This window comes from Salmo trutta, chromosome 5, assembly GCF_901001165.1.
Source record: "Salmo trutta chromosome 5, fSalTru1.1, whole genome shotgun sequence".
NCBI classification, from domain to species: domain Eukaryota; kingdom Metazoa; phylum Chordata; class Actinopteri; order Salmoniformes; family Salmonidae; genus Salmo; species Salmo trutta.
Genome location: NC_042961.1, coordinates 55,108,551 through 55,132,885, shown reverse-complemented (window position 1 = coordinate 55,132,885; position 24,335 = coordinate 55,108,551). Strand labels below are relative to the sequence as shown.

General features: G+C 39.6%; 1 protein-coding gene across 2 annotated transcripts; it reads right to left on the bottom strand.

The window, feature by feature from the left end:
* Window positions 1-1,424: 1,424 nt before the first annotated feature.
* LOC115194560 (sterile alpha motif domain-containing protein 9-like) lies at window positions 1,425-24,027 on the bottom strand. 2 transcript variants are annotated; one of them, XM_029754348.1, is made up of 5 exons: window positions 23,922-24,027; window positions 23,771-23,821; window positions 4,163-7,112; window positions 3,817-3,854; window positions 1,425-1,578 (listed from the first exon to the last, which is right to left on the bottom strand). In XM_029754348.1, the coding sequence occupies exons 3-5, from the start codon at window positions 7,038-7,040 to the stop codon at window positions 1,558-1,560; spliced, it is 2,937 nt and encodes a 978-aa protein (XP_029610208.1). In that variant the 5' UTR covers window positions 7,041-7,112; window positions 23,771-23,821; window positions 23,922-24,027; the 3' UTR covers window positions 1,425-1,557. The 2 variants fall into 2 exon arrangements, with proteins under 2 accessions (XP_029610208.1, XP_029610209.1); XM_029754349.1 differs by having other exon boundaries at window positions 23,975-24,015.
* Window positions 24,028-24,335: the final 308 nt, after the last annotated feature.

Here is a 24,335-nt window from a genome sequence, read left to right as displayed (position 1 = left end):
AAAATGAAAGAAGAGACACAGGGGTGAAGCTTCATTACTGTGACGAGTGTTGGAAGGCCTTTTCATTACAAAAAGAGCTGGAAGTCCATCAGTGAGTCCACACAGGGGAGAAGCCATACCATTGTGAAGTATGCAGGAAATATTTTGCCCAGCTAAGTAACATTAAAGATGCGTCAGAAAACGCATCTGAAATAAAGGATGTTTGTATGCAACAGGTATGGCAGAGGGTTTGTCTTAATGCAATACTTTACAAGACACAAACAAAGCTAAGAGTTACTCATATTGATGCTTGGGAGGACATGCCTGTCCAGTACTTATAAGCCTTTATAATGTATTATAACAAGGCTTAGAATATGTTATGTCGCTCTGAGGTTGTGAACTGTTTCAAATTTCCAGATTTAGAAATACACACTGTGATGTGGATCTATTCCATTGCATTTCTTCCCTTAGAAAGAATTCAAAGTGTTTTTTATGTAATTCTTTATACATTGTTTTAATGTATTTTAATAAATAGGTTGTGGATTTTATTGTTTTTTGTTACTATCACAAAAGATGTTGTCAACATTGGTACTGTGTACAAACATGTCATTAAGCTGTTGCATAAAGCTTTACAATGTTCTTTATTCATATTTTGATTGACATGCTGATCATAATAACAGATATTCCTTCACCTCACCGACTTGTCATTCACATAGTTACTTAAATTAAGTCTATACATTTTTCTTTGTATCATCTTTTCATTGTGCATTTTCTTCAACATGTCATGATATGTTTCCATTTTCTTTTCTCTAAATAAATGAAAATAAATCAATGAAATTCTATTCAACCTCCAACCCCCCTTAAAGGGTTTATTTTGAGTATTTTCACAAAGTCATGAACACACAAAGAAACAAAGAGAAAGATTTGTGCCCCTTTTTTAGAAACACTTTGCCACCCCCCTGGATTTATTTACCTATCATTGATTATACGTGGTCTGTCCATGAATAGTTCATTGATCAGGGATGACACCAGCTCCTCCAGGTTCACTCAAATCAAATCAAATTATATTGGTCACATACACATGGTTAGCAGATATGTGGGCTGAATGAGAATATGTACATATAAATATAAATGCAAAGAAAGTGTACATGGTGCCCCTTTACATTGGAGGTCCTGAGTAGAGCGCCCTCATCTGGTCCTGGGTGGTGCATTTAGCTTCTCATAGCCCTCGTCAGCGATAACTCCCCTGTCTAGGAGTCAGTCATCCATGCCCTTTCCCCTAAAAATAAAACTTCAAATGTATTCACCTCCCCAGCTTCTCATTCACCCTTCAATTCTCTGATTAGAAATGGCTCCTGCTCCTTCAGGATCTCTAAGAAAATATCTTTGCCTTTGGGGCCACATCCTGTCAGGGGCCAATCAAAGAGCTCCCTCATCTTCTTCTGTTTGGTTCTTTCAGATCTCACTTCACTGTAGCCATTGTCAGTGATGACTCCACTCTTCAGGAGTCTGTCCAAGATGGGATCCACCTGGCTCACTCTCTGGATCAGGTCTGTCCGGTAGAGGTCCACAAAGTGCTTACTTTGTTGCTGTTGTCGGCTGGAAAAAAAGTATAATTATTATCTTTGACTTTAACTGACGTGGTGCATGTTTAGTCAATCTTTTTCGCATAATATTTTTCTGACCTCTTCGTATTGTGTGATCCCATACGATTTCCCCCTCCACGTCACTGATTAGCTTCATACTGAAGTCAACATCTGCATCTTTTATGAACACTTCAAAAGAAGTTTGGTGTAACGTAGTGTGAAGGTTGTACTTTGCACTTTGAAGGGTTTCTTTGCCTTACTTGCCTTCACGCTTTTGTAAACCTGCTTATTCTATACATTAATATGGAATTTAATGAAGAATGGTTTCTGATTTTTTTTAAGTTGCTAAGTAAAACCAGGGTTCTTTGTTGGTTCCCATAAGGGAACCCTTTTTTTGTGATAGGTAGAATCCTTTGCAGAGGGTTCTACCTAAAACCCTCTATGTAGGGTTCTTCATAGAACCCCCTGTAAATGGTTCTACCTAGAACCCTCTATGAACGGATCTACTAAGAACCCTTTTCATATATCATAAGGCTTTTCTTTGAGGGCCAAGAATAGTTGTAGAAAACTCCTGGTTTACAGGCCACATTAGGCCTTCAAGTCACATTATGCTCACTTTCAAAGGGATGTGGAATCCAGCCAGAGTGAGGACATCCAACAATTATAATTTGTATCACTTGCAACCTGCATTCAGAATGACTTCCAGGGTAGTGAAGATTGATAAATGAGACTAAATCTAAAATCTAAACTTGAACAACCATCCAGGATAATGAGTGCAATAAATCCAACTACTAACAGATTGGATTAGTTTAGGTATGTTATTAATCTTTGTGTAACATAATATTAATCAACCAATCAATGTACATGCAAAAACGCAGATATCAAAACAAACAATTCTGAAAATCAACCTGCAATAGAGCATACTGGGAAATATGATAATGATTCGCATGGTTTTGAATGTTATACTCTACATAGAGTAAAAATGACAACCACACTCAACTCTGGTTATTAATATCAACACTGGAGTACTTTTACACCACTATGTCAGTTACATGTCAAATGATTATGGTTATAACAGAAATATATGTGCACAAAAATTCCCATATAGGTTTGCTCACCTATCTTTTTTTGCTTTTCAGATTAATTAAACTCCTGATGTTAAAGTTTAAACACTGAGATAAACACAAATCCTCAAGCACTATGTAAAATAAAGAAATTACAATAAATATGCTTATTCAGATTTAGAAGCTTCTTGCCTTCCAAAGAATCCTTCTTGCCTTAAATTTTTTTATAAATATAACATTAACTTCCAAAAACATTTCTTAGCAAGTTAAAGGTTCTAGGTCAGTGGTTCTTAACCTGGGTTCGATCGAACCCCAGGGGTTCGGTGAGTCAGTCTCAGGGGTTCGGGGGTTTGGCGGAGGTCAAGACACAAACCCGACTCATATGATTCGTGATGACACGCCCCGCTTGGCCATCATTGGCTGCAGGTGATCACGCAACATCGCTTGGCCTATCTGTGCTGCAGGGAATTTGGCGCGCTCAGTAGTCGAATTGTGACTGTCGTGATGGTACGTCGTGTGATTTCTTTCTTAATATTTTAATCCCTTCATACTAACTATGTCGAGCAAAAAAAGAAAGTGGTCGGACGAATATGTACAATATGGATTCACATGTATAACGGAACGTGATGAGAGTCAGCGTCCTAACTGCATGATTTGCAATGCCAAGTTGAGCAATTCTAGTCTAGCACCGGCAAAACTAAGAGAACACTTCCTTAAGCTGCATGGAGATGGACAATACAAGAACACAACGCTCGCTGAATTCAAGGTGAAGAGAGCCATTTTTCCAATTAAGAAGGGTTCGGTGAATGCGCATATGAAACTGGTGGGGGTCAGTACCTCCAACAAGGTTAAGAACCACTGTTCTAGGTAGAACCCTTTGCCTTGAAAAGAACCCCTGTCTCCCAAAAAGGGTTCTTCAGATGAAAATGGTTCTTGGTAGAACCCTATCCCTCTGCAAAGATTGCTTTTGTATTCCTTTTTTCTATGAGGGCAGCTGCCAGCTGGGTAATTCCATGTGAAAATAGAACAAAATGTAGAATTTCTTCAACATATTTTTTATTGTCATGAAAACTATGTTATATTCATGAATAAAGAGCACAGTCAACATAGGTTTTTGACAAATTAAACTTTTTACCACAACCTATCTACTACTATTGTACGCTTTATGAATACTGTAATTAACTCACCATCACATTGGCACATGTTGTGCAACTTCTCACAGCCCCTGGGGACAGACACATCAATCAGACAATCAACCACACCAAGCATTAACATCAGTGATAATACAGTGGTCTTAATTTCCTGGTACACAAAGCATTTTAAAACCAATGATATCACAAATACAATAACAATGATATTTAGTGCAAATAATAGTCTCCATGAGATGCTCCCAGCGTCACTGTCTCCCCTGTGTAGATAGGTGGGTTTGGACATCCCGTGTCATTATATTGTGTATTAGAATATTAAAATATCAAGAACCTGAACATGAGTGAGAGAATTTAGAGATAGAAATGTGAAAAAGAACTGTCTTACCGTCTTCAATCAATTTGATGTCCGGTACTTCCAACATTTTACGAGGCTCCTCCTCTTTTATCCTATCTGAATGGGATGGGTAGTGGATGCCGTAGGCCACAGGACCTCTAATGGTGAAGCCAAGGTAGAAGCGGACGTGTCCGGACTTCCAAACTTTGCTTTGTTGGTCGGCAAAAACTTCAATCTCCTTGCCATCAACGCCCACCTTGCCATCAACGCCCACAATCACTCTGTGCTGTCTAACCACTCCATTGACTGGAAGTAGAAGATCCTGGACACTGTGTTCTTTCCACACCTCACCACTGCTCCACTTTTGAGAGATAAAGTCTTGCCTAACCTCTGGCCTTGGCATTGGTTTCTCCTCTACCAATAGGTTGTCTATTTTTGATCTATGAACCAGTCTGCTCAAACCCTCACCCTTTCCCAGGAAAATAAGGGGGCGAAGGTACCTTGAGCGAAGATGCTTCTTGTATGTGTTTTTGTAGGACTCTTGCATCTCCAGCACACATTTGTTGAGGTCAATATTGAAATCCATTTTCTTATGCTCCTCGGGCCAAAACAGCAAAAGGACTAAGAAGTAAAACTCTGGAGTTTGGTTACTGAATTTGGCCAATAGATTTCTCTCCAGGACGCTTCTTAGGATTGGCAAAGGGGTAAGCATTGGAGATGCTGCTTCCACTTCGCTTAAGATGATGTTGGCAAGGATGAAGTTTTGGGAAGCGTTATTCTCACCATCACCATCTTTCTTTTTTTCCCACTCTTTTTTTATTACCTCCCACAAAGTTGTTATTCGGCGCAAGTGAGTTTTATCATAGCCCTTATCAAGACAGCAAAGCAGTCCCGGGAAATCAATGGCCATTTCTTCTTTGAGCTTCTGGAGGGGTACATCTATTGCAGACTCTGAGTGTATAGGTTTGCATGTTCCCACGTATTTGCAGTAGCAGTTCTTGACATCAGTCTGAAAGTAATGTGGTTCGTCTTTTTTCATGCTGGGCTTGGAGTAAGTCAAGTAACTGTCAAAAAACTCACATTTCCTCTCCACCTCATCCCTAAGGCTGATGATGAGTGGCTTGTAATTGAAGGGCTTTTTCTGTCCGATTGATGTGAAAAAGGAGTCAGCTGATATTTCCATGGTAAGAACCTTTTGCCAGTTTTTATCAAGAGAGACAAGTGAGTCAAAAACAATGTTGGCAACCTGTAGATAACCAAATAGTCCTCTGTTGTTAAAGATGTGTGAGACTTTGGTCATACCATCATCTTGCATGTCTGCTCCTTGCTCATTTTCAGCAGCCCTTTCCACATCTTTGAAAGCCTCAAAGGCCTTTTCTGCCAGTTCCAAGATGTCTTGTGCAGAGATGGAAGGATCATGGACAATGCTCGTTAAATATTTCTTGTATACTTGCCCCAGAGTGTCAGCAACAAATGAATTCTTAGGATCTCTGTCTTTTGCTATTTTTGCCCACTGCTCCGCTTCACCATAATCCCTCATCCTAAGGTAAAAGAAACGAGCAAGAGCTTGAGGAAAAAATGGGTTTTGCGCGATTTTCTCTGAAGCCAATTGCAAAACAGATGCACAATTTATTTTTGATTCATTGGCTTCAATATCGTGAATCAACCTGGAAAATAGATCCTGTGTTTCTTGTCCTGTATTCTGCTGATGGTCCACTCTGATTTCCCTCTTAGTCAGCATGTCTTTGATGACAGGCATCAAATGTTGCTGCACCTCTTCTCTACAAAAGTCTATCAGAAATGTCATTGCTGTATCACTCCTGGTCACACCTGCTGTAGCCAGTACCTTAACACACTGCTGTGCTATCAGTGAGTGAGCCATGCGGACATTTTTGTCTTGTCCCTGTCTTGTAGGGAATGTCACTATCAGCTGTTTGAAATGCTTCATTCGCTGTTCAAAGGAAGGACCTCCATGAATGGGATCTGGAGGACCAAGGAATGCCTGACATTGAGACTGCAGAAGGTGGGATCCAGGGACGTAGGCATTCACAAGTGATAAGAAAGCAAGAAGCTGGGAATTTTTAGGTCTTCTTTTTTTCCTAACATTTAAAAAGGCACACGTTTCTTTAACATAATCTCCACAGAAATTTTCTCGCATTATGTTAAAGCCATGAAACTGTTTGTGTTCATTGCTGTAGCTTCGACTGATCTCAATCTGTTTCTCCACAAACTGTTGTTTCTCTGCTTCAGAAAGTTCCGTCCTGAGAATAACATGTCTTGAGTTGTTATGGCCCTCTTGTTTGATAACTGCCTTACGCAAACAGTTTAAAATGATGACCACAGGCATGTTGGTTGTAATGTTTCTCTCTGCAATCTCTTTCATGATGGCACCCTGCAGATTGTCCAGAATACGCTCATCTTCCAGCAGTAAGAGCACAGTGTTCTGCTGACCTTGACTGCCTGCAGTGAAAAGGTGAATCACCTGCTTGGCGATAGCGGTGATGTCTGAGGTAGGGCCTGTTAGAACAGCGCACCTCAGTGTTTTCCTCATGTCCCAGAGCACCTGCTTGGCCAGAGTGGTTCCTCCACTGCCTGGCTGATGCAGCAGATTCACGGTAGAAGTCAGGGCACCCTTAAGCTGTTTCTTAATATTTTCTATCAGCTCAGTGTACCCGTCTCTTTTGATAAAGGGGGTAGTTTTATTAGCTGACGTTGCCCTTTCAGCCCAGCAGAAATTAAGCCATTGAGGTGGGGCTCCTCTGTAAAAATCTGCCTCAGTCTTCTTAGCTACTGCGGAGTTTATGTCCTCTTCTTCAAATGCATTTGCGTACAAAACATCCAGAAGTGAAATTGAATCCCTGATTTCACTTCCAACATAAATTTCACGACCACGGGAATTGGACAGGGATGGTTCCTTGTTGTGTGCCATATTTGTTGTCTCCCGTCCCAAGCTTAACCAGTGTTCTGAATATGAATTATACTTCACGTGGTGGTATGGACTCTGAGAAAGGAGACAATAATGTTTCAGTAAGAATGTTGAAGGTCATTAATGGGTATAAACAAAAGGCTGATTACAGTATATCTTTGACTTTGTTGGACTTTCATTTATATAGCTGATAAGTTGGACATTGGTTGGTTTTATCTACTGACACTGCATGGCACTGACAAATACAGACTTCATCACTTTCATGTCTTTATTGAACACACCGTGTAAACATTTACAGTGCAGGGTGGGAAAAGTATGTGAACCCTTGGATTGGTTGACCCTCCTTTGGAAGCAATAACCTCAACCAAACATTTTCTGTAGCTGCAGATCAGACCTGCACAATGGTCAGGAGGAATTTTGGACCATTACTCTTTACAAAAGTGTTTCAGTTCAGCAATATTCTTGTGATGTCTGGTGTGAACTGCTCTCTTGAGGTCATGTCACTGCATCTCAAATCGGGTTGAGGTCAGGACTCTGACTGGGCCACTCCAGAAGGCGTATTTTCTTCTGCTGAAGCCATTCTGTTGTTGATTTACTTCTGTGTTTTTGGTCGTTGTCCTGTTGCAACACCCAACTTCTGTTGACCTTCAACTGGCAGACAGCCTTACATTCTCCTGCAAAAAGTATTGATAAACTTGGGAATTCGTTTTTCCGTCGATGATAGCAAGCTGTCCAGGCCTTTTTGCAGCAAAGCAGAACCAAACCATGATGCTCCCTCCACCATACTTTACATTTGGGATGAGGTTTTGATGTTTCTGTGCTGTGCCTTATTTTCTCCACACATAGTGTTGTGTGTTCCTTCCAAGCAACTCAACTTTAGTTTAATAATCTGTCCACGGAATATTTTGCCAGTAGCGCTGTGGAACATCCAGGTGCACTTTTGCGAACTTCAGACGTGCAGCAATGTTTTTTTTTGACTGCAGTGGCTTCTATCGTGGTGTCCTCCCATGAACACCATTCTTGTTTAGTGTTTTACATATCGTTCCAGAGATTTCTGTAAGTCTTTAGCTGACACTCTAGGATTCTTCTTAACCCCATTGAACGTTCTGCGCTGTGCGCTTGCAGTCATCTTTGCAGGACGGCCAGTCCTAGGGAGAGTAGCAACAGTGCTGAACTCTCTCCATTTATAGACAATTGTTTTACAGTAGACTGATGAACATCAAGGCTTTTAGAGACACTTTTGTAACCCTTTCCAGCTTTATGCAAGTGAACAATTCTTAATCTTAGGTCTTCTGAGATTTGTTTTGTTCGAGGCTTCTGAGATTTGTCATGGTTCACATCAACCAATGCTTCTTGTGAATAGCAAACTCAAATTTTGTGAGTGTTTTGTATAGGGCAGGGCAACACTAACCAACATCTCCAATCTCATCTCATTGATTGGACTCCAGGTTAGCTGACTCCTGACTCCAATTAGCTTTTGGAGAAGTCATTAGCCTTGGGGTTTCCAACATACACTGTGAAATTTTAAATGATGTATTCAAAATAGACAAGAGGAGTACAATAATTTGTGTGTTATTAGTTTTAGCACACTGTGTGTGTCTATTGTTGTGATTTAGATGAAGGTCAGATCAAATTTTATGACCAATTTATGCAGAAATCCAGGTAATTCCAAAGGGTTCACATACTTTTTCTCGCCACTGTATGTCAAACATTTGTTAAGACAAGTAGTGGAATGTTGGCACAAACAGACCGGTCCCTTAGCTAGATCTGAGTGATGATCTGAATGAATAAAACACAATCTTGTTTAGCAGGTCATAACCCTCTCTATTAAATGTTATGCTTCATGGGTAGGGCCTTCCCAATTTGCACAAACTGTTTCAATCTTGTTTAAATGTAATTTGTCAATGTATTATGACGTGGAATGTATGTATAAAATACATTGGATTTGCAAGTCATCAACATTGAGGATGACATCTTCACCACAGGATTATGTCATTATTGTAACCAATTTTCAACATAGATGAACCTTGTATTAAATATTTTGACTTTGTACCTTTGAAAAAATGTCAGATCTTCAAAGTCATATCCACTATCGTGAATCCAACATATACATTTTAAGTTATAGACAAACTGGAATTAAAGCCCGACTAAGTCAGTGGAACAGATGGAACTATCCAAGAAGAAGATTAGATGTCTTTGAAATGTTGATATTTGGTTGTGTTGACAAACAAACATAATTCAATATCACTTTTGCAATAAAGTAAATAGCATATTAACTTGTCGACAAGTTAACAAATGATATATTGGATTCACATCTCCAACTGAACCAAAAATACAATGAAAAACTATACAAGCAGAAGATACATCTCCTTCAAATGTTGATATTTGGTTCCGTCAAGGCTATTTTTATTTGTAATTTTTTATAGGGGGTAGATCATCTTTAATATTGCAGATAGATTGTAGCTTCTATCAATGTAATTGTCTGCATAATTTCCAATCCCCCATATCTTTTTTGGGGTATATATATATATATATATATATATATATATATATATATATACACATATACACACATACCCACATATATATAAATATACATTTATACACATACCTGTACATATACAGTTGAAGTTGGAAGTTTACATACACTTAGGTTGGAGTCATTAAAACTCATTTTTCAACAAACTCCACACATTTTTTGTTAACAAACTATAGTTTTGGCAATTCGGTTAAGACATCTACTTTGTGCATGACACAAGTAATTTTTCCAACAATTGTTTACAGACAGATTATTTCACTTATAATTCACTGTATCACAATTCCAGTGGGTCAGAAGTTTACATACATTAAGCTGACTGTGCCCTTAAACAGCTTGGAAAATTATAGTAAATGATGTCATGGCTTTAGAAGCGTCTGACAGGCTAATTGACAACATTTGAGTCAATTGGAGGTGTACATGTCGATGTATTTCAAGGCCTACCACCAAACTCAGTGCCTCTTTGCTTGACATCATGGGAAAATCAAAAGAAATCAGCCAAGACCTCAGAAAAAAATTGTAGACCTCCACAAGTCTATTTCATCCTTGGGAGCAATTTCCAAATGCCTGAAGGTACCACGTTCATCTGTACAAACAATAGTACGCAAGTATAAACACCATGGGACCAAGCAGCCGTCATACCGCTCAGGAAGGAGACGCGTTCTGTCTCCTAGAGATGAAAGTACTTTGGTGCGAAAAGTGCAAATCAATCCCAGAACAACAGCAAAGGACCTTGTGAAGATGCTGGAGGAAACAGGTACAAAAGTATCTATATTCACAGTAAAACGAGTCCTATATCGACAAGACCTGAAAGGCCGCTCAGCAAGGAAGAAGCCAGTGCTCCAAAACCACCATAAAAAAGCCAGACAATGGTTTGCAAATGCACATGGGGACAAAGATCGTACATTTTGGAGAAATGTCCTCTGGTTTGATGAAACAAAAATAGAACTGTTTGGCCATAATGACCATCGTTATGTTTGGAGGAAAAAGGGGGAGGCTTGCAAGCCGAAGAACACCCTCCCAATCGTGAAGCACGGGAGTGGCAGCATCATGTTGTGGGAGTGCTTCGCTGCAGGAGGGACTGGTGCACTTCACAAAATAGATGGCTTCATGAGGAAGGAAAATTAAGTGGATATATTGAAGCAATCTCAAGACATCAGTCAGGAAGTTAAAGCTTGGTGGCAAATGGGTCTTCAAAATTGGAAAATGACCCCAAGCAAACTTCCAAAGTTGTGGCAAAATGGCTTAAGGACAACAAAGTCAAGGTATTGGAATAGCCATCACAAAGCCCTGACCTCAATCGTATTGAAAATAAAGATTAAGATTGGCAAAAGAACACAGACACTGGACAGAGGAACTCTGCCTAGAAGGCCAGCATACCGGAGTTGCCTCTTCACTGTTGACATTGAGACTGGTGTTTTGCGGGTACTATTTATTGAAGCTGCCAGTTGAGGACTTGTGAGGCGTCTGTTTCTCATACTTAACACTGTAATGTACTTGTCCTCTTGCTCAGTTGTGCAATGGGGCCTCCCACTCCTCTTTCTATTCTGGTTAGAGCCAGTTTGCCCTGTTCTGTGAAGGGAGTAGTACACAGCGTTGTAGCAGATCTTCAGTTTCTTGGCAATTTCTCGCATGGAATAGCCTTCATTTCACAGAACAAGAATAGACTGACGAGTTTCAGAAGAAAGTCCTTTGTTTCTGGACATTTTGAGCCTGTAATCAAACCCACAAATGATGATGCTCCAGATACTCAAGTAGTCAATAGAAGGCCAGTTTTATTGCTTCTTTAATCAGGACAACAGTTTTCAGCTGTGCTAACATAATTGCAAAAGGGTTTTCTAATGATCAATTAGCCTTTTAAAATGATAAACTTGGATTAGTTAACACAACGTGCCATTGGAACACAGGAGTGATGGTTCCTGATAATGGGCCTCCGTACACTTATATAGATATTTCATAAAAAAGCAGCTACAATCGTCATTTACAACATTAACAATGTCTACACTGTATTTCTGATCAATTTGATCAGAAAATTTGCTTTTCTTTCAAAAACAAGGACATTTCTAAGCAACCCCAAACTTTTGAACAATCTATTTTACAATAGTTATATTTTGTTTGTTTTTAGTCCTGTCCTTCCTCTAACTTCCACCTCTCCCATCTATTGCTAATGTCCATCCAGTTTGATTTCTATTTGTCATATATTTTTAAGTGTGCTATTTCACAAAAGTTCTGAACCTATATACATTTTACAGACACAGTATATTTTACATTTGTTATCTTGTTGTTATTAGTCATACCCTTCAGCTCAATTCAACCTCTCCCATCTATCTCTTAACACCATCGATATTGGATTTCTATTTTCCATATATTTTTCAACTATGCTGTGATACTTCACAAAAGTTCTGAACCTTTCTATTCTCATAGTTCCTACAAATTGTAAATTAATAAAGATACACTTTTTTTTCTAAAAGTATTATTATATTATTGATCTATTGACTATGGCTTTTCAAATCAGCCAGTATTGCTATCTGCAGCGTTAGCTCCAGGTAAATGTTGCAATTCTTCAGCCATTCCTGGACCTGTGACCAAAACGAGCCACATATGGGCAGTACCAAAATAAATGATCTGGGAAGGTTGTGTCCCCCATATATATAACAATGTCTTGGTTGCAAGAATTTTGTATAATAATTTAAATCGAAAAATTCTAAGTTTTGAATCCGTTTTTCATGTCAGTTCATAAACAATGTGCCATGGAATTAATTAATAAAGTACATTGAAAATATCTTCCCAACTATTTTGCAATCTATATGGCACATTGTTTATGAACTGACATGAAAAACGGATTCAAAACTTAGAATTTTTCGATTTTTTGGTCTAGGGGGCAGTATTTTCACGGCCGGATAAAAAATGTACCACATTTAATCTGGTTACTACTCCTGCCCAGAAACTAGAATATGCATATAATTAGTAGGTTTGGATAGAAAACACTCTAAAGTTTCTAAAACTGTTTGAATGGTGCCTGTGAGTACAACAGAACTCATATGGCAGGCCCAAACCTGAGAAGATTCCATACAGGAAGTGCCTCTGTCTGACAATTTCTTGTCCTTCTGTGGCATCTCTATCAAAAATACAGTATCTTTGGGGTAACGTGACACTTTCTGAGGCTTCCATTGGCTCTCTGAAGACGCCAGAAAGTGGAATGGGGTGTCTGCTGTCTCTGGGCAAAGAATAGGAACTCTGTTTTTGAGTGGTCAGCCTAGTGGCTCAGAGCCTGGAGATGCGCGGGCACGAGACTACTAAATGTTTTTCTTTCAGCCTTTGAATGAATACAACGTTGCCCGGTTGGAATATTATCGCTATTTTACGAGAAAAATAGCATAAAAATTGATTTTAAACAGCGTTTGACATGCTTCTAAGTACGGTAATTGAATATTTTGAATTTTTTTGTCACGAAATACGCTCGCGCGTCACCCATTGGATAGTTACCTGAACGCATGGACAAAACTGAGCTATTTCAATATAACTATGGATTTTTTGGGACCAAAACAACATTTGTTGTTGAAGTCGAAGTCCTGGGAGTGCATTCTGACGAAGAACATTAAAAGTAATCCAATTTTTCTACTAGTAATTCTGAGTTTAGGTGACCCCGAAGTTGGTGGTTGTCAAAATAGCTAGCCGTGATGGCCGAGCTATGTACTCAGAATATTGCAAAATGTGCTTTTGCCGAAAAGCTATTTTAAAATCTGACACCGCGATTGCATAAAGGAGTTCTGTATCTATAATTCTTAAAATAATTGTTATGTATTTTGTGAACAGTTATGCTGAGTAATTTAGTAAATTCACCGGAAGTTTTCGGTGGGTATGCTAGTTCCGAACATCACATGCTAATGTAAAAAGCTGGTTTTTGATATAAATATGAACTTGATTGAACAAAACATGCATGTATTGTATAACATAATGTCCTAGGAGTGTCATCTGATGAAGATCATCAAAGGTTAGTGCTGCATTTAGCGGTGGTTTGGTTTTTGTGACATATATGCTTGCTTTGAAAATGGCTGTGATTATTTCTGGCTGGATACTCTCCTGACATAATCTAATGTTTTGCTTTCGCTGTAAAGCCTTTTTGAAATCGGACAACGTGGTTGGATTAACGAGAGTCTTATCTTTCAAATGGTGTAAAATAGTCATATGTTTGAGAAATTGAAGTTATAGCATTTTTGAGGTATTTGTATTTCGCGCCACGCGATTCCACTGGCTGTTGAATAGAGTGGGACGCTGAAGTCCCACCTTGCCCATAGAAGTTAAATGAAATTGGTATATTTATCACAACCAATTTTGGTCTTTAATGCAGGGCCGACAGATAAGTTCCTTACTTTTCCCCCTTCCACTTGGCTCTTCCATTTTTGCGGTAATGCTAGTTAGTTGGTTGTAATTTTGGGTAGAGCAGACATTTGCATATATATGTGTTAGCTGCATGTGTGACATAACTCAACCAGTTCTATTTATGATATAATTTACAAAGATTATACTTTAAAAAAAAGGATATCGAATAACAACGTTTTTTTAATCAATTAGTATATTTGAGTTTAACCACAATATTTGTTCTGTCTTTTCTGGTGGATTAAATTGAAATTGAACTTTCTATGGCTTGTTTAATTAAAAAAGAACAATATTTTTAATTTATTTTACTTATGTTCTGGCCTGCCAACTATTGGCTCAGAATTGTTTTTGTCCTGGGGCCATACCTAGTTGACGAACCTTGCTCTAGCCTTATGATTTGTTGTGTGTTGTCAGATGGAAGATTATTACCAACCAGTTTGTGAAGTGCTAATATTTAGTCTAACTTACAGATATTGAGGTATTCTACACTGCTGTGTTCAGTCTGGACATTTAACCTCTGCTTCCCCCTGAAGCCTCTGCTTACCAAGGCTATCTTACAAACTAATGTAACATTCAACCTTAGATTGAGTAACACATTCATGACCAAATTGTGGTTACTGTAACTATACATTTCTATAAAACGTGCATGTTAAATATAGCATTTATAGGTCGCCACTGGTCTGTAGAGATCTAGGTGTAAGCTAAACAGGTATAAGCACACCCTCATTTTCCATCAAAAACCTAAACAGCAATCACTAAGCTGTGTTAGTACACCACTGACAGAATAAGCAAATGTGTAAAGTATTGTGTGTGTCTATATGAGAAGTGTACAATGTGTATGATAAGGGTAATGTGCAGTGTATGTATTATGTTGAGTTTGGAACTGCGTTGGAGCTGTCAGATCGGTGAGCAGCTGCTCTTGTGATCATTGTCACGAAGCCATACCCGTTCCACTCCAGGTAGAAGTTCAGAATGAGAAAGTGTAGGCTATATAGAAATAATGACGCTCAAAGTGAAAATCAATAAACAAAATAAAGAGGATTTATTTCTCTTAAAGGTCAACTTTAGGCACGAAAATAGGTCCAACTCTGCCTGTCTCAAATAAAAGTCCCTCATTAAAAGTGAGGCACATGGATACAAATAGTGGATTGAATCATGCCATATTTGGACTAGATAATGCTAAACAAAGTAGGAATGTTGTTAAAAATCAGTTGAAATCGCACTGTGGATGTATTAGACTTTCAGAAAGCAGTGAGGGCATACTCATAAAACCTCACCTATGGATAATGGATCAATGAAATGGGGTATCAGACCACTCAGTGATACCCACAGAACACAACTGTGAAGAGTTTCAACAAATACTAGTGCAATAGCTGCTATTAAGGCTGTACAGTGCAATATCAGTGTCCAATACACATATTAGGTTGACTGGTAATTTAATGTGGCTCATTTCACAGTGGCTTCAGAGTCCCGCAATATGAGCTATGAAGCTAATATTTGTGTTATCTCTTCACCGTTTTGTTCTGTGTGTGACGCTGAGTAGATTGATACCCATTTCATTGATCCACAATCCAGAGGTAAGGCTGTACAGTGAAATATATATGTATGCCCCCAATGCATTTCTTAAGTCTAATAAATCCACAATGCGATTTCAACTGACAACTAGTCGAAATATGGCATGAGTCCATTTGTAAACATTTGCATCACATTCAATGAGTGACTTTTATTTAGAAGGCGAACCACAAATTCCACAATTGTGGCTAATCCTTATTGTGTCTAGCTTCACATAGGTCTAAAGCGGTTCCACCTCCAACACCGTCAAAACATCAGCTATGTGGATGCCGGCTAAAGCGGATTTGATTGAATCTGGCCCTTTGTTGTTGTATAAATAAACAAAATATCTGACAATGGCTGTGTCCCATTCAACATTGTAATCCCATTTGAACTTTGTTGCACCTTTAAATGGTATAAAGTGCAGTGATAACACATTTAGGTAGCACAAATCTGACATTGCTTTTTTTCTGTGGCATAGTGGTAACACATTGAGTTTTCAACAAACTGTTGGTTGTCTTTTTGAGTGGGTGAATATAGGTTGTAATCTCATTCAAAGTTGAGAGGGGGGGGCTTATATTTTATTTTTCACATTTATTTTCACTTTTTCCTTCTATTATTTGTTATGTTAAATGTTTCTGACTCTTTCCTCAATGTTTATTCTATCTGCCCAGAGTCTACAGATGAATACTAGCCAGTTGGCTAAATCATAATAAAAAAGTATGTTTTAAAGGGCAATCAGCAGTTGCTACATACAGTTTGGACTTGTAAATGAATGATCTACACCCATTGATTCTTGAAGAATATGACTTATGAGTTTAGTTCAACTGTCGTACTCCTTCAGAACCCTGAATATAAGCTTGTTTTACTCCAAAGTTTGTCAGCTAAGTAAATGTAAACAAACAAATAGCCTAATAATATGGTTAAAACTAAACTACATGACCAAGCATACAGCACCAGTCAAAAGTTTGGACACACCTACTCATTCAAGTGTTTTTCTTTAATTTTACTATTTTCTACATTGTAGAATAATAGTGAAGACATGAAAACTATGAAATAACACATATGGAATCATTTAGTTACCAAAAAAGTGTTAAACAAATCAAAATATATTTTTTATTTGAGATTCTTCAAAGTAGCCACCCTTTGCGTTGATGATAGCTTTGCACACTCTTGGCATTCTCTTAACCAGATTTTTTTTCACCTTTATTTAGGCCAGTTGAGAACAAGTTCACATTTACAACTGCGACCTGGCCGAGACAAAGCAAAGCAGTGCGACACAAACAACACAGAGTTACACATGGGATAAACAAACGTACAGTCAATAACGCAATAGAAAAATCTATATACAGTGTGTGCAAATGTAGTAAGATTAGGGAGGTAAGGCAATAAATAGGCCATAGTGGCAAAATAATTACAATTTAGCAATTAAACACTGGAGTGACAGATGTGCAGAAGATGAATGTGCAAGCAGAGATACTGGTGTGCAAACGAGCAAAAAAATTATAATATGGGAATGAGGTAGTTGGGTGGGTTATTTACAGATGGGCTGTGTACAGGTGCAGTGATCGGTTAGCTGCTCTGACAGCTGATCTTTAAAGCTAGTGAGGGAGATATAAGACTCCAGCTTCAATGATTTTTGCAATTCGTTCCAGTCATTGGCAGCAGAGCACTGGAAGGAAAGGCGGCCAAAAGAGGAGTTGGCTTTGGGGATGACCAGTGAAATATACCTGCTGGAGCGTGTGCTACGGGTGGGTACTGCTATGGTGACCAGGGAGCTGAGATAAGGTGGGTCTTTACCTAGAAAAGACTTATAGATGACCTGGAGCCAGTGAGTTTGGCGATGAATAATGAAGCGAGGGCCAGCCAAAGAGAGCATACAGGTCACAGTGGTCGGTGGTATATGGGGCTTTGGTGACAAAATGGATGACATTGTCATAGACTATATCCAATTTGCTAAATAGATTGTTGGAGGCTATTTTGTAAATGACATCGCTGAAGTCAAGGATCGGTAGGATAGTCAGTTTTACGAGGGTATGTTTGGCAGCATGAGTGAAGGATGCTTTGTTGCGAAATAGGAAGCTGATTCTAGATTTAATTTTGGATTGGAGATGCTTAATGTGAGTCTGGAAGGAGAGTTTACAGTCTAACCAGACACCTAGGTATTTGTAGTTGTCCACATATTCTAAGTCAGAACAGTCCAGAGTAGTGATGCTGGACGGGTGGGCGGGTGCGGGCAGTGATCGGTTAAAGAGCATGCGTTTAGTTCTACTTGCATTTAAGAGCAGTTGGAAGGAGTGTTGTATGGCATTGAAGCTTGTCAGGAGGTTTGTTATCACAGTGTCCAAAGAAGGGCCAGATGTATACAGAATGGTGTCGTCTGCGTAGAGGTGGATCAGGGAATCACCAGCAGTAAGAGCAACATCATTGATGTATACAGAGAAAAGAGTCGGCCCTAGAATTGAACCCTGTGGCACCCCCATAGAGACTGCCAGAGGTCCGGACAGCAGGTCCTCCGATTTGACACACTGAACTCTGTCTGAGAAGTAGTTGGTGAACCAGGCGAGGCTGTCATTTGAGAAACCAAGGCTGTTGAGTCTGCCGATGAGAATGCGGTGATTGACAGAGTCGAAAGCCTTGGCCAGGTCGATGAAGACGGCTGCACAGTATTGTCTTTTATCGATGGAGGTTATGATATTGTTTAGGACCTTGAGCGTGGCTGAGGTGCACCCATGATTTCATAGCGGAGAAGGTACGGTGGGATTCGAAATTCGAAATATAACAAATCTGTTTGTTATATTGGCTTTCATTTTGATTTAGACAACCCCTTTGAAGGTGCAAAATATTTTTTTATTGTGAAATAAACAAGAAATAAGACAAAAAAACTGAAAACTTGAGCGTGCATAAATATTCACACCCCCAAAGTCAATACTTTGTAGAGCCAGCTTTTGCAGCAATTACAGCTGCAAGTCTCTTGGGGTATGTCTCTATAAGCTTGGCACATCTAGCTACTGGGATTTTTGCCCATTCTTCAAGGCAAAACTGCTCCAGCTCCTTCAAGTTGGATGGGTTCCGCTGGTGTACAGCAATCTTTAAGTCATACCACAGATTCTCAATTGGATTGAGGTTTGGGCTTTGACTAGGCCATTCCAAGACATTTATATGTTTCCCCTTAAACCACCCGAGTGTTGCTTTAGCAGTATACTTAGGGTCATTGTCCTGCTGGAAGGTGAACCTCTGTCCCAGTCTCAAATCTCTGGAAGACTGAAACAGGCTTCTCTCAAGAATTTCCCTTTATTTAGCACCATCCATCATTCCTTCAATTCTGACCAGTTTCCCAGTCCCTGCCGATGAAAAATATCCCCACAGCAGGGGATGGTGTTCTCGGGGTAATGAGAGGTGTTGGGTTTGTGCCAGACATGGTGTTTTCCTTGATGGCCAAAAAGCACCATTTTAGTCTCATCTGACCAGAGTGCCTTCTTCCATATGTTTGGGGAGTCTCCCACATGCCTATTGGCGAACACCAAACATATTTACTTATTTTTTTCTTTAATTAAGCAATGGCTTTTTTCTGGCCACTCTTCTGTAAAGCCCAGCTCTGTGGAGTGTATGACTTAAAGTGGTCCTATGGACAGATACTCCAATCTCCACTGTGGAGCTTTGCAGCTCTTTCAGGGTTATCTTTGGTCTCTTTGTTGCCTCTCTGATTAATGCCCTCCTTGCCTGGTCCTTGAGTTTTGGTGGGCGACCCGCTCTTGGCAGGTTTGTTGTGGTGCCATATTCTTTCCATTTTTTAATAATGGATTTAATGGTGCTCTGTGGGATGTTCAAAGTTTCTGACATTTTTTAATAACCCAACCCTGATCTATACTTCTCCACAAGTTTGTCCCTGACCTGTTTGGAGAGCTCCTTGGTCTTCATGGTGTCGCTTGTTTGGTGGTTCCCCTTGCTAAGTGGTGTTGCAGAATCTGGAGGCTTTCAGAACAGGTGTATATATAGTGAGATCATGTGACAGATCATGTGACACTTAGAATGCACACAGGTGGACTTTATTTAACTAATTATGTGACTCCTGAAGGTAATTACTTACACCTGATCTTATTTAGGGGCTTCATAGCAAGGGGGGTGAATACATATGCACTCACAACTTTTAAATTTTTTGAATTTTTTGAAACAAGTTATGTTTTTCATTTCACTTCACCAATTTGGACTATTTTGTGTATGTCCATTACATGAAATCCAAATAAAAATCAATTTAAATTACAGATTGTAATGCAACAAAATAGGAGAAATGCCAAGGGGGGAATACTTTTGCAAGGCACTGTATGTGGGAACTCCTTCAAGACTGTTAGAAAAGCATTCCAGATGAACCTGGTTGAGAGAATGCCAAGAGTGTGCCAAATTTTCATCAAGTCAAAGTATGGCTACTTTGAAAATTCTCAAATACTAAATATATTTTGATTTGTTTAACACTTTCTTGTTTACTACCTGATTCCATATTTGTTATTTCGCAGTTTTGATGTCTTCACTATTATTCTACAATGTAGAACATTGTTAAAATAAAGAAAAACCATTGAATGAGTAGGTGTGTCCAAACCTTTGACTGGTACTCTGTGTGGACACCCCTTCAAATTAGTGGATTCGGCTATTTCAGCCACACCCGTTGCTGACAGGTGTATAAAATCGACCACAGAGCCATGAAATCTCCATTGACAAACATTGGCAGTAGAATGGCACCGTCATAGGATGCAACCTTTCCAACAAGTCAGTTCATAACATTTCTGCCCTGCCCCTGGTCAACTGTAAGTGCTGTTATTGTGAAGTGGAATTGTCTAGGAGCAACAGCAGCTCAGCTGCGAAGTGGTAGGCCATACAAGCTCACAGAACGGGACCGCCAAGTGCCGAAGCGCGTAAAAATCGACTCGGTCCTCCGTTGCAACAGTCACTACTGCCTTTGGAAGCAACGTCTGCACAACAAACTGCTTGTCGGGAGCTTTATGAAATGGGATTTCATGGGCAAGCCTAAGATCACCATGCGCAATACCAAGCATCGGCTGGAGTGGTGTAAAGCTCGCCGCCATTGGACTCCGGAGCAATGGAAACGCCTTATCTGGAGTGATGAATCACGTTTCACCATCGGGCAGTCCGACGAACGAATCAGGGTTTGGCGGATGCAAGGAGAACGCTACCTGCCCGAATGCATTGTGCCGACTGTAAAGTTTGGTGGAGGGTCTAGGGCTGTTTTTCATAGTTCGGGCTAGGTCCCTTAGTTCTAGTGAAGGGAAATCTTAACACTACAGCATACAATGACATTCTAGACGATTCTGTGCTTCCAGCTTTTGTGGCAACAGCTTGGGGAAGGCCCTTTCTTGTTTCAGCATGACAATGCCCCCGTGCTCAGAGCGAGGTCCATACAGAAATGATTTATCGCGATCAGTGTGGAAGATCTTGACAGGCCTGCACAGAGCCCTGACCTTGACCCCATTGAACACCTTTGGGATAAATTGGAATGCCGACTACAGGCCAGGCCTAATCCCCTAACATCAATGCCCAACCTCACTATTGCTCTTGTGGCTGAATGGAAGCAAGAACCCGCAGCAATGTTCCAAAATCCAGTGGAAAGCCTTCCCAGAAGTGTTGAGGCTGTTATAAAAGGAAAGGGGGGACCAACTCCATATTAATGCTCATGATTTTGGAATGAGATATTCGACAAGCAGGTGTCAACGTACTTTTGCCCATGTAGTGTATCATTTTGATATCATGCATGGTCAGTCCTTGCATCCATGACTCTGTTCATGAATTTGAGAGTGGTTTAATTTATCAAGCCCCATCCCTCAGCTCAGGGGTGGGGAGTACACTTTGTTATTTTTCCTACTGCTGATTGCCCCATTAAGCAAGAGATGTCAGATGACAGAGCTACAGCAGTGTTTGTCAGACCAGGAGACGTCTGAAAATCGGTCTTCGAAATCATCTGTAGTGTCCAAATAGTTTGATAATAATATGACTCCACCATCGAAAGGTGAGACTCTCACGAACACGTATGTTGGTTGTTTTGCTCTAGGATGCCATAGAGCCTCATAAGACTCGTCTGAAAGTAGCCCAGTACCAGTTAAAAAAATGAACGGAAGTACATTGCATTCGGAAAGTATTCAGACCCCTTGACTTTTTCCACATTTTGCTACATTACAGCCTTATTCTAAAATGGATAAAATAAGTAAACTTCCTCATCAATCGACACGCAATACCCCATAATGACAAAGTGAAAACAGTTTTAAGAAATGTTTGCAAATGGATTAAAAATAAAACCGAAATACCTTATTCACATAAGTATTAAGACCCTTTGCTATGAGACTCGAAAGTGAGCTCAGGTACATCCTGTTTCCATTGATCATCCTTGAGATGTTTGTACAACTTGATTGGACTCCTCAGTCCAAAAAAACTGTTTTTGCTTTGCTATTATGGGGTATTGTGTGTAGAAAACAATTGAATCCATTTTAGAATAAGGCTCTAACCTAACAAAATGTGGAAAAAGTCAAGGGGTCTGAATACTTTCCAAATGCACTGTATATATGGAAGTAGTTTAGTGCCAAAAAAGGGGTTAAATATGGGTCACAAAATGTTTTATATAATTTTCTGATCTTTCGCATATCACTCAGACACTTCAAAACAAACTTCCTGTTTGTTTTTTGACTATCTGGTCACGTCTCCAATGGACGGTCCTCTGCACACACGCCTACAGTAAATCATTCAGGCCAGTGCCATAGACAAAGAATACAGGGAAGAAACCACGATTTAGGCTGCGTACCAATAGGCTGCTATAGCCTACATATTTATTACGTTTGTCATTCTATCGTTTTCATGAAATTTTAGTGGAAATTAGGCCCAAAAACACTGAACAGATATATAAACACAACATGTAAAGTGTTTGTCCCATGTTTCATGAGATTAAATACAAAATCCCCGAAAATGTTCCATATGCAGAAAAAGTGTATTGCTCTCAAATTTTGTGAACAAATCCTTTTAAACCCTTGTTAGTGAGCATTTCTTCTTTGCCAAGATATTCCATCCACCTGACAGGTGTGGCAAATCAAGAAGCTGATTAAACAGTATGATCATTACAGAGGTGCACCTTGTGCTGGGGACACTAAAAGACCACTCTAAATGTGCAGTTTTGTCACACAACACAATGCCACAGATGTCTGAAGTTTTGAGCGAGCGTGCAATTGGCATGCTGACTGAAGGAAAGTCCACCAGAGCTGTTGCCAGAGAATTCATGTTTATTTATCTAACATAGACTGCCTCCAATATAATTTTTGAGAAATTGGCAGTACGTCCAACCGGCCTCACAACTACAGAGCATGTGTAACCATGCCAGCCTAGGACCTCCACATCCGGCTTCTTCACCTGCAGGACCGCCTGACAACTGATGAAACTGAGGAGTATTTCTGTCTGTAATTTAGCCCTTTTGGGGGGGAAAACTCATTCTGAATGTCTGGGCCTGGCTCCCCAGTGGGTGGCCCTTGCTCCCAGGTGGTTGGGCCTATGCCCTTCCAGGCCCACCCATGGCTGCTCCCCTGCCCAGTCATGTGAAATCCATAGATTAGGACCTAATGAATTTATTTAAATTGACTGATTTCGTTATACGAACTGTAACTCAGTAAAATCGTGCTGCATAGTGCGTTTCTATTTTTGTTTGGTGTAGTTTGCCATCTATGAACATGTTATTCAATGCGTTTCTATGGACTAAGGTCAAATTCAATGTTTAATCAAATAATTGTTGTATATATATTGTTTTTTTCCCTTCCCTACAGGGGTCTTAAAATTCAAAATCAAATTGCAAAATTATCCATGGTATGAGCATCTTAAAACAATTCCATATGTTAGCTTAGCAGAACCCCCCCTTAGACTTGTATGGGTTAATTGATGTGCATTGTCCATGTAAAATAAATACATTGATTCTGTTAGAAATTTGGCAATGTCCATATATGCCAATTCCCCCGAGTGTAAAGTTAATCAATCATCTTATAATTCTGAATGTTGTTGACTAATGGCTCAATTCAATCCGTAATGCTGAATTTCTGCGTTACAGCATGATTTGAATTTAAAGGCAATGTTCCCGTGTTCGTGGAGACTACATTCACGGTAAATGCTGCATGAGTCGGCTAAACCACAAATTACCTTTACATTTCAAGTGCGCTATAGCAAGGAACTTCGGCAATACAAATGTATACCAATACAAAATGGAAAATATTGGCATTGTCGTTACCTTTGTCTGTTTGAAGACGGTTCTATCTTTTTGTGGGAATCACAGCCGAATCTGCAAAGGAACGCATGATATCACAGTTACATTATCTGTAAAACTTCAGAGAATCAATTACTTTTATCTGAAATAAGGTTAATTAATCTAAAGGTACAACCTTTTTATTGCATGCATTTTCTGGTTAATAATCGTAGATTGCTACTTTATTACCTGTCTTGGTTCGTGTAATGCAGTGGCTGGCCCTGGATGATGTGTCCTTTTATAGTCAAATTTGAGTTGAGCCACCCACATTCAAACCGGTTCAGGTTGATGTTTTTCCCCTGTGTAGTTAGTCTCTATGCATCAGTCTGTGCCAAGTTTCCAAGGTAAACTGGATGAACTGGACAGATTGGATGCCAGTGATGATTAAAATGTCATTGTTAACTTCAGTTACATTTCACTGTAAATGAAACCGAGTTGGATGGTTGTGAATGGTGCTTTGTTTCGTTTTCCTGCAAAATGTGCAGCAGTATCACAGGAAATGCATTAACCTGTTTGGGATAGGGGGCAGTATTTTCACGGCCGGATAAAA